General features: G+C 40.8%; 2 protein-coding genes across 2 annotated transcripts; both read right to left on the reverse strand.

Moving 5' to 3' along the window:
* Window positions 1-3,371: 3,371 nt before the first annotated feature.
* LOC113670611 (uncharacterized) lies at window positions 3,372-5,458 on the reverse strand. The gene has a single exon (XM_027186773.2). It carries the CDS (start codon window positions 4,745-4,747, stop codon window positions 3,854-3,856), a length of 894 nt encoding a protein of 297 aa, XP_027042574.2. The 5' UTR covers window positions 4,748-5,458; the 3' UTR covers window positions 3,372-3,853.
* Window positions 5,459-6,073: 615 nt separating this feature from the next.
* Window positions 6,074-10,608, reverse strand: LOC113670610 (uncharacterized). The gene is made up of 3 exons (XM_089189547.1): window positions 10,434-10,608; window positions 7,412-9,165; window positions 6,074-7,129 (listed from the first exon to the last, which is right to left on the reverse strand). The coding sequence occupies exons 2-3, from the start codon at window positions 9,151-9,153 to the stop codon at window positions 6,892-6,894; spliced, it is 1,980 nt and encodes a 659-aa protein (XP_089045673.1). The 5' UTR covers window positions 9,154-9,165; window positions 10,434-10,608; the 3' UTR covers window positions 6,074-6,891.
* Window positions 10,609-11,069: the final 461 nt, after the last annotated feature.

Genomic DNA, 11,069 nt, shown 5'->3' on the forward strand with positions numbered 1-11,069 from the left:
TAATCGCATCCAAGTGTGTCTGAATGCACGGAGAAAAATTGTGTCTCTAATATCCTTGAGTCTATCATAGTACCTTTATACCTGAGATTGGTATAAAATATGCACGATTATTGCTTTTTTTTTCTTTCTATTTTATCACATCGATGACATTGCTCCCACGGGATAAAATTTTCGTGACATGATGAAAAGCTCTTTTAAGCTTCCTTTGTACCGTTTCGGGATGTAATCCAAGTATTCGTAAAACCGATAGATTTACGCGATCATAACGTTACAGGATTTTCCGAAACTCCCTGAAGATCGACGAAAGAGAGGAGACAGAAAAACAACGGCGGTCATACCGCACAGTCATTTATTTAATTGATGGTCAATGACCAAGCCGTCTGATAATGTAAAATTTATTTTGACAGTCCCCCCTCCCAATAGTATTAACCCTTTAACCTCTAAGAGTGACTGGCATCTAATTTCTCCCTACAATATCACCCCTGAAACAGACATTAAGGTCACGAGAATAAAGTAAATGACCACCAACTAAGGAAGCTCTTGATTGTTAAACAAATTCTCCTTATCAGTACCATAGGAAATGTTTAGATAAAAGTATGGAGAATATCCCTACTGATGTTCATTTCATTTCATTTTATTTTTATTTAACCACGGTCAATTCATCAGCCTAAAAAATACATATCACATATGCTAGAATATTTAAAACTCAAACTATATACTATAACACTAAAAGCTGTGTTCCGTGAGTGCCGTGCGTTAGACTTAAAGAATGTCATTGATCTTGCGTTTAAATACCCCCAGAGACTCTGTGTTCCTTATATCGCATGGTAGACTGTTCCATAATGTGGCGCCATTGTAGCTAAAGCTTTTTCGTTAATAATTAGTGCGCGGTAATGGAACATTGAGCTTATTTTCAGAGTCCCTGAGGTCATAAGCAGAGTCACGCCACGTAAACTTTGAACACAGATACTCTGGAGCTAGCCCGTGCAGACATCTAAACATCATGGTGGCTTTGTGAGGGTGTAAAGGGTTAAGAATCCAGAGTTTGTTATCAGTTTATTTTATCGATTGCCGTAGTGTGGGCAGACCCCCTTGTGTAATATTGAACTCCAACGTCATTTTCATCTCTCCTGTCAAATGCATACAGCCTTCAAAATAGTATACAATACATCTCGATTCATTCATTGAATCATTGCATAATGCAATTCAAGAGTTTCCATTGGCTTAGACGTCATGGGTTATGAGCTATTATACCATGCGCACGCATGAAGACAAGTTTACCCGAAGTTATCCGAGGAGTTAAACTGTAGCTGGCATCATCTACGCAAATATGTAGAAATTATTCCACTCGCGTTTGTTGGAGATGAGCTGATTATGGTGAACTCGGCCCTACGGGCCTCGTTGGTTATCTACCATCTCATATCCGACGCGCTCTTGTGGAATAATTGTTAAATACTTGCAAAGACGATGCTAGTTACAGTTTTCAGGGCGCGCCTTTGCGGACGGTGTAGTTGATATAAGCATTCAAGTTCATTTGACAATTTTGCGGAATCTATCGAGTGCCTATCGTATTTCGAGTCGCATAGCGTTGAATTTGATCCGAAACTGATAGATATGGTGACTCTTAAAGTAAGGAAGCAGCTTAAAATCACATGCAGTTCATAGATCTATTAATCCAGACCACACAGGACGTACCTCTATATCTCGTGTAGATACTGTACTGTGCATCATTAGCTAATCATTGAATTATAACCAAGATAGCTTGACCACCACCCATCTATAAGTGAACCAGTGATGGTGATCTGAAACATTTGTAGGAAGAATTCTCAATCTTCTGGGTGGCTCCCTCATTGCATGGTGCTCGTTTGAGCTCTAAAGATCGTTCTCTGACAGAAGGCATCGTGAAGCTAACGGTCAAACCATCTTTAATTAGCTTAAGTGTAACACCATACGTCTTCAAATATAGAATATTAACGTGGTAATTGTGGTTTTCTATCAGTCGCCTTTCGTTTGAGGGAGTTAGTTACTTCTAAACGCTCCGTTATCTTTGAATTTAAGCAGGGAGATACTGGAATAAGGTCCAAAGCGACATCGAGCTTCACGTCATTACCCTGTGAATCGTGCTGAATTCCACCAACTCCCGGAATCACAGAAAACTACTCGATCGATTTTCAAAAGACGTACCGTCTCATCGTTTCAGACCTTGCGGTCTACGATTCCTTTCGAAGGTTTTTGTGGTTAAGCATATTTTGTTAACAACGGAAGCCAAACATTACTTTTTTCCGCAATTTACGCATTCTCACATAATAAAAAGGGTTTAGTGGTTGGACATATTTTGTTTGAGAAAGGAAGCGAAACAGTACTTATTCCCCAATTTAAGAATTGATGCGGTAAAGAGTTTCAATGATCAGACATAATTTGTTTAACAACGGAAGCCACAACGCACTTATTCTGCAATTTGCCCATTCATTGATGATTAAGAAATAATTTAAAAAAACCACAACTTATACAATTGATTACTCACAAACCAGCGTACAAATTTCCCCCTTCTTCTTATCACACACTTAATATCCTTTATTTCTGGCGACCAAAACTGTATCCCATCGTATTGTTCGCCGGTTGAAATCAATTTGTGCAAATTTAAGTTTTTTCAAAAGATTTATGAACCCCCTGACTCTAAGGGCAATTATTTCTGTTAGATCATTCGCGCATTCAGCGGATTCCTCTGTCAAAAAGCATGCTTGTTCTGTAAACAACCCTCCTTAGTTAAAACAATTCATCGGCTTCCGCGCGGGTTTTATTGAAAATAAGCAAGTTCGTTTTTATTTGCGTATGCTTTCATGATAATTGCATTCAGGGGCAGTTGTTTGCTGTTAAACTGAGATGTTTTCTAGCGTGTTTGCATGTTTTTGTTCTGACTACTCGAATTAACACCCTGTGGCTAGCACGCCACTTCTCTCATTAATATTTCAAGGGTTTTACCAAACATCACCGACTCCCACGGCTTAATATGTTTGTGAAATATTTAATTTATTGGTTGCATGAGACTTATCACGCTTTTTATTTCACATTAGTCCGATGTAAAGCTTTTTTACTTCAGGCTTACTACTAATTCAGTGAAGCATGAAGCAAAGTGATCGCATGATCACTAGATTATTTTTCACCGTTTAAAAAGTAGATTTTCGGTGAACTGAGCTCTAGCTTCACTTACTTCTCGTCTGGTGCGTACGTGAATCAGTCTTCAGAAGTCAATATTTTCCTTTTTCGATCAATCAGAGAATATTGGAATGAAACTATTAATTTGGAGTGCATGATTGATCTTTTGCGCGGTGAGCTAGCATGCGTGACCTCTCTATGACCTGAAACGATTATGCCATCAACAATAAGCATTTGATGTTTATTTAGCGCTAAGCTTCGGTATGTGTACCGTCTACAGCGTCGTAATTCAACTAAAGCTGTGTTGATCCGAGAATCTATCGATGGAACTTTTTTAGATTATCACTACAATCGTCACCTACGTAAAACTAAGGCATCAATGAAACAAATTTCATTTAATTCTCAAGATCATTGTTTATGTTATACGTTGAAGAACAAGTGAGAGTGATACCTTCGCTATTATCTTAGCGTCTCAACATTCATTTTGTTTCAAAAGATACCCGAAAGAATAGAAGTGTTAAGCATACAAAAATATCGCAGCAAGCGCATCTTCAATGTTGACACTTGTTGTGTTAATTGCTTCTTTGCCCTTCTTAGTCTTTGACGTTCAAGTCTAAAAATATGGCAAATATCACACATGTACCTCTAAGGGTGTAGTTGGCAACGACACAAAAAGATCAGTCTGATACGTATTGTTTTAATTGCTGACGACCTCCATGTCCTCTTCGTCGACTGTATCAGAATTTGAACTTCCAACGGAGTTCGGTACACGTTTACGAATCCTCCCGTTCATTGTTTCGCTACCTAAGTCCTTAGCCTTGTGACTACTCTTGTGGCGTCCTCGATGCTGCTTGTGCTGTACTAGAGACTCCAACTGATCTGTTAAAACCGCTAACTTGTTGAAGGTAGCATGGTCGTGCTCCAGCGAAAGCATTTCTCGCTCGAGATGTAAGCTTTCGCGCAGCATCGCTGCTTCTTCTTTTAACGCGTCAATTTCGCGTTGAGACTCGCGCTCGCGCCTCTGAAAGAGCGTTTCCAGAGTGATCTTATCCGCCAGTAGCTTGTCGTATCTGTAAGCCCATTCTTTAGCACCGTTGGTCTCACTGAGTGACTCGTCTTCTTGGTTGGAAGGCCTTCGTAATTGAAGTTTCCTCTCCAGCTTCGCCACTTGGTCCATCAGTGCTGTAATCTGCTCCTTGTAAAATGTTTCCTTGTTGTTGAACATCTCATCCCGACGTGATCTTTCTAACAACAACTCTTTGATTTCGGTGGACATTTGAGCGATTTTACAATCTTGCAATGCAAGCTGCTCTCTGTAAGTATTTTCCATCACGCCTGTTTCTTTCGCTTTCTCCTCTTTGTCGCAAAGCTTCTTCTCCGCACTCTCAAGCTTTTGCCTCAAATCTCTCATGCAATCGTGTGTCGGGATATCATTTAGATCCAGATCTGTACCACATCCCCCCGGACACAGTAGTGTTTTCTTTTCGTATCGCCTTATATCTTTCAAAGACAGTTTTCTACCGCATTGCTCCACATTGGCATCTGTGGATTGCGGAGGGCTAATACCTGTTAGCTCTTCTGATCCATCCATGTCCGCGTTTGCTTCTATTTTAGTACAGGCCGTGTTTTTTCGGCTGACTACGAGTTGTGGAACCGCTTTCCGTACCAAATCCGCTTTTCGAAAGAATCACGAATGTTTTTAAATATACCAAAACCGTTAGGTTACGAACCGTCCAGAATATTTGGTCACGACTAGTTGACCTCGAACAAGGAGATCTAAATTAATGTTAAGTCGTTCATAGTATCTGTTTAACCGAGTGTAGCTATATCCTTCTAATGAGGGTAATAATTCCGATTCTATTCCTTTGTGCAGACCAAATTCCAACCTTGCTGCTCCTCAAAATGGCTCCAGCCGCCTGCTTTTCATTAAACTGAACAACACGTTTACTGTAATCGATTATTTTCGCTTTCTCTTTCGAGAGCCCGCTTTTGTGTCGTCTACCACCAATTGATATAGTGCCTCGATCGTTCCCGCCCTCGCACTTCAAGCTGTCTCGTCTTCGAGTTGATGACGAATTTTTAGAAGGGTCTTTGTTCTCGTAGCCTAGTAAAACGGCTTTGCCATGGAGACAGCTTTTCTTGGGACGTGAATCAAGATGCGTTGCTTTAAACGACCAAAACGACGTTCTGTCCAACCGCGCAAACAAAGAGCGGTCTCGATTGGAAATTTAAGACGAAGTGTTGTTCTCTATGACCATAAGGGAATGATAATTTTACATGTCTTGCTGTTGTTTTGACGGAATTGATTGAAGGTCAACGGGTGAAAACTCACGTAATGCAAAGGAATGTTAACACATTGTGTTAGGTAGCCAAAATATGCCATTTACCCGGCGTCATTTTTGCGCAAGATAGAGTTTCATAGAAGGTCCTTGAAACAAAAGCAATCGCTCCGAAATAAAAATAAATCTGTTAGGCGTGTCAATTTTGTTTACTGTAAAGGAAAAAACCGCGTGTCTTGCTGAAGAAATCACATGGGCCAATAATAAGTAGAAATATTTGTACTAATCTGGCCTTTTTGGTTGTGTGCAATTTTCACAGTCTTTGTGTTTCTATTCGCCGGAGATTGTTGATTATCGGAGATGTCTGGAGGTTCTCGCTGTGCTTGCATAATGCCTACAAAAGCGGATCTGGAGAATGTCCACCGCCATTTGCTCTAATTACTAGTTATGAAATAGGAAGAGAAAGAAAGAAAGAAAAAAAAAGGTATCGAATTTCGACAACAAAATATGATTGAGGATTAAACAAATAACTGATGTAGTGGATGCCCTTCCTGTCCCCTTGATAGAGAGATATGGCCGTACTTTGCAATTGGAAAATTATTTTAACACTCAACAACAGGGATTGCTCGAGTGGTATTTAGTTGATAATATTTGATTATATTTATCTTTTGTCAGATCTTCATAAGAATGGAACTTCAAAAGTTACCCCGATGAATGATCTCCAATAATTTTTTAGGAGTGCTGCGTAGGCTCTATCCTTTGTTACTTGCGAAGCGATGTCATCGTTGGGCACCAGTTTTTTTTTCTTTTTTTGTTTAATAACGTAAGTTCAGACGGAATTCATTCCTTAAAGTTAACCAGATATAACATTGATATAAACTTATTTACGCAACATAAGTCGAATAAAAGTATGTAGATCCTCTCAATTTTATGGCTGGGAGCAAGTGAAGGCGTAAAGTGATTTAACTTAAATGAGAACGTGAGCGCGAGGGGTGAGCATGATGGCAGATAGCCAGATAGAAAAAGTTCATGAGCTGAGCTCACGTTTCTCCTCGCGCTGCAAGCAAATACAACTACTTGCTCGCGAAACCAAGTTAAGGAGTATTTTCGGTAGTGAAAGGATTGCGACTATATAACATTGTGCTGCTTCAGATTAAACAAAGAGAACGCGAGGAACAGGTCACGCAAATAATTAAGGCCGGATGGCAGTAGGCGAGAATGAAACATATATTCTCCAATATGACTCTTGCTGCGTTGCACAACTCACCCCAACCCTCTCTCCACCCTCTCTCCACCTCTCTCTCCAGTAGTTGGAACTCGCACAAAACTTGAGCTGGTCCAATTTTACCGGTCGATATATCCCATAGTACTACCATTAAGTCAAGACTCGATGCCTGGTTTTACCACGGATAGGCATCCTCTAAAATTATACTTGCAAGCAAAACAGTGCAGTTTATTATCTCCTTGACATTTCCTCCACAAATACACGTGTGTTTTCCTCCATTGGCGTCCACACGTCGTCTCCTCGATTGAACGGCGGTTTTTGTTGCATCCAGACACGGTACCATTCCACAGGATCCACACGCGCCGCTAATGGATCTCGTGCCAAACGATGATAGTTGCGCTCATAATTGCGAAGCGTGCCTTGCACAAAAACCTTTTGTGCCACCATGTCCACAGCGTCTGAGAAAAATCTGATGGAGCAAGGAAACACCATTTAGTATAAGTACACGATATTAGTTAACTGGAACCTCTACTAGTCTGCAGTGAGAGAAACTTTTTCTTTCTCCAGCCCAAAGTACCTGAACGTTGTCTGATTAACTCATTTGAAACCCGTGCATTTTGTAAAGTTGTAAGACCTGAGAACACGAGACATTCTAGCCTTTTTTTTTAGGAATAAAAACTTCGATTCATTCGAGAAACTCTGCGAAGCAGGATTATTCTGAAAGACTATCAAACCAGAGCGGATTGTTTACCTGTTCAGATTAACACATTCCTGGCATGACGGACCATAAAGGGCAGCGTATTTCATAAATATAGCGTCGACACGCGCCACTAGATCATTATTGTACGTGCTGAAGTACTCAAGCATGTGCCTTCGCTCCTTCAATTTTTTTTTCCTCTCGGCCTCCTTAGCTGTGCCAAACACAGATGGCATGTTGCTGCAACCCCAACTAGAAATGCGGTTCTGAAGGGAACTAGTCCACTGTCCCAAGTGGCTAAATGCGTTGGAGATCATGACAAGCGGACTGCTACTTGAGTAGTCAAATGGAGCACTGCGCCACGAAGGAATCAGATTCTGGTCCCAGCTAACGAAGAATTCATCGCCATCAAGATCACCTCCCGCAGATTCGTCGGCGTGTGGTCGCCTTCCCTTCGTCGGAAACACGATGCAATCGCTGAGATATGCGTACTCTGGTTGGTTCTTGATAAGCTTTAGAACACGGATGTCACCCGGATGATAGCATGGATTTCGCACGACTATTACTTCTTCAGCCCTTTGAAAACCTTCCATCTGCTCCTCGTCAAAGAGAGTGGGTTGAAAAACGCACTGGCCATATTCGAGGGATTGGAAGGGGTCACACACACCGAACACTACCCTCGATTTTGGAACTAAAACCCGCAGTTTACATCTTGAAGTCTGTGTCACACTGGATTCATCTTCATCGGCATTTTCTTTCTGCATCTTGCGAACCTCCTTTGCACGAAAAGCTTTAAGCTGTCTTTGAAGGCGAGGATTCTCCAGTCCAAAGTCATGCAGCAAACCGAGTAATTTTTGCTCTCCTTTGATACATAGATATGACTCGGCAGATTGTCTGGCGCTACAGAGTTCTCGAAGCATGATATGGAAATTATTCTGAAGCTGTCGCAGGTAGCTGTGTTTGACTCCACTGTCGGCCAACAACATCGTAATCTGCTTATTTAGGTAGCCCATGGTGTATGGCCGGGAACACTTTACAACACCAAACGTGGTACAACTCAGGCGCACTCGCTCATCTGGAATGCTAAACTTCTTCATGGACTTGCGGAATTGAACCTGAACACCATCGTTTAACCGAGGATTAAGGACGAGGACGCCTTTAAAACCCTGGTACCTGACTTGTACCACACAAGGTTTGCTCTCAAGGTGACGGTGTACATCTTGAATTTCTTGCGCAAATGAATCTGACATAAAACCGCATCCGTCGGTGAAGATGTATTTTCCGCCCTCAATGTCATCGATGACATCGTATTGGGTTTCTTGCAAAATAGTGCTTTGGTCGAACGACGAGAACAAAAGCCCAATTCTCTTGGCGCGCTTAGCGGTTGTCTTGATTTGGGAAAACTCGCCAAACTGCGCAAGCAGCTCGTAAATGCCTTCATCCGAGTCATTCAATAGAAAACAAGTTCTCTCCTTAAGTTGAGAGTTGGAGTGGCCCAGGAAGCGGTAGATCTCGCCACTAAAAAGAATATTTCTTTTTAAGATGCTTTCCGAGAAGTCTTCGTCTCTGCCTCTTTCAGGACGAAAACCCACTGTCATTAGTCTGTCGACTCCTTGCGGACCTTGCACAGACATCAGGTATTCTAGGAAAAGGTTGCCTCCGCCCACTTTGTTGTACCTCATTGGCGGTCGCACCCGACCGCCGTGTATGTTAAAGTGTTTCACGTATATGGCCTTTTTTAAGTGGTCTTCGGGAGGAGTTGTTATCATCTCGGGTGGTATACAGTAGGGCTCCATCGTGATTGTTTTCTGAAAAGAATTACGAAAAAATTATGTTTAATAGCTATATAGCCTTGTCACTTAAATAAAAAAAATAAGTAATATTCCCTGCACTGTTTGGGTTTTGGCGAAATACTGGTCGCGTAATGGTTCATGCACGACTAGAGCTATTTTTATTCTCAACTTTTGAATGAACTCACTAAGAAGCTCTCAAGAATGAAAAAAAATTATATACATATATATATATATATATATATATATATATATATATATATATATATATATATCGTCACAAAATGTTGAAGATCTTGTCGCGCGAAAGTCACTGTGAAATAAGGACCATCATTACTGCCTATTTATGATAAACACAGATTTCAGCGCAATATGAAAACGCGGTTTTGATCGTCGCGCTATTATTATCGAACAAGCGTTTGCGAAAGGGAAAACACATGTTACTCTTGACTATCACCGACTCGTGTCAAACAGGATGTACCCGTGATGCTTCCATGATAATTTCACGACTTTGTCCGTGAGGCCATAATCCGTAAGTAAAGACAGGTCTTAGTTATTTGCAGAAACAGCGATAAAATTAGTCCACCACTACAATTTTGCTCGAATAGCGTGTGACGCTTATCATATTTTGTAGAACTCGATCAGAGTCGGGGATAATCTTTAACCCCTCACTACTGCTATCGGTTCGGTTGTCAACTCCACTTTAGCAATTGGTCGATTGAAAAAAAGTATTTTGTAATATTTTTTTCTTGTGAAACGTCAGGCCGATATGATCATAACAGTCCGATCGTCAAGCACAGTATTCTCTGACTAGAAATTCAATTCGATTGCTAAATACAGATCACTTCAAATTTAAAATGGCTACGTTTCAGAAACCAAAATACTTTCATTCAGTTTGTGAAGACTCACAATGGTCTTCATTCGAGTTTACATCGGAGTCAATGGTTTTAGAAATTCGCAATTTTTGGCCAACACAGTTTTATTTGGCCGGTGATTGACTTTAATTTAAATACGTAAACAAAACGGCTTTTCTTTGTCTGTAGAATGACATCATGTGCCTTCTCGTGTAAAATTGTTTACGCTGAAAGTAAATGTGTAGCTTGTCCTGCTTCATCGACAGAGTAATTTCAAAACTGTGCTGCCTTCGCCTTGGGTTTGTTTTGAACAATTCGTGTCAGGCGAGGCAGACAAAAACAATCACATATGTACGTTTAATTTTCGACATCCCACTAGTTCATTTGTATTTATATAGTATATCCGTTGTTGGTTGAATTCAGTTGACTTACCTCTGTAATATTTCTTTGAAGAAAAGTTCCTCATAAGCTTTAAGAAATATTTCCGAAAAAAGCTCAGGCGATGTTCGTCAAAACTATCAGATGATCGTTGAGATCATTCACTGATTTGTTCTGAAGCCTCGCGAGTCAACTTCCGGCCATTTTCTAAGAAATCTGTTTCGGTCCCAGTTCATTCTCGGGTTATTGAAACTGAGCCAACACCAAGAGATTCGTAAGACTCAGAGATTAGATCTTATCTCTAGGCTAATGTTTTTATCAAATGAATAAAGGGGGTAAGTTTCTAAAGAAACTGTGGTGCTGCGTCGGTGGGAGAATATAGCAGGTAATTTACTGTTAACAACTGAGTTGAAAACGTAAATTGGCCATCGTAAAGGGTAAAAAAAGCTGACGTTTCGAGCATTAGCCCGTCGTCAGAGCGATTGGAGGAATTGTGGGTTGTGTGTGGGTTTACATACAGAAAGTGGAGATACGCTATTGATGGGAATATGGTGACGAGAAGACAGGAATAAATTAGTTGAATGAAAAGCGCTCGTTGATTCCGTGGGGATTAAGGGTGCCTATTTGGTAGATAAATTTTTCTTCAAGTGTTATGCGGCTTTCCGAACTGCCTAGATGTAAGGAAAGGCC

This window comes from Pocillopora damicornis, chromosome 12 (genome assembly GCF_964200805.1).
Source record: "Pocillopora damicornis chromosome 12, jaPocDami1.2, whole genome shotgun sequence".
NCBI lineage: Eukaryota > Metazoa > Cnidaria > Anthozoa > Scleractinia > Pocilloporidae > Pocillopora > Pocillopora damicornis.

Bases quoted from the DNA above. Each gene is read 5' to 3' on its own strand.
- LOC113670610 (XM_089189547.1), bottom strand. From the start codon at position 9,153: ATGGAGCCCTACTGTATACCACCCGAGATGATAACAACTCCTCCCGAA. The intron at 7,130-7,411 runs GTAAACAATCCG...TTGCTCCATCAG, and splicing joins GAATGTGTTAATCTGAACAG to ATTTTTCTCAGACGCTGTGG.
- LOC113670611 (XM_027186773.2), bottom strand. From the start codon at position 4,747: ATGGATGGATCAGAAGAGCTAACAGGTATTAGCCCTCCGCAATCCACA.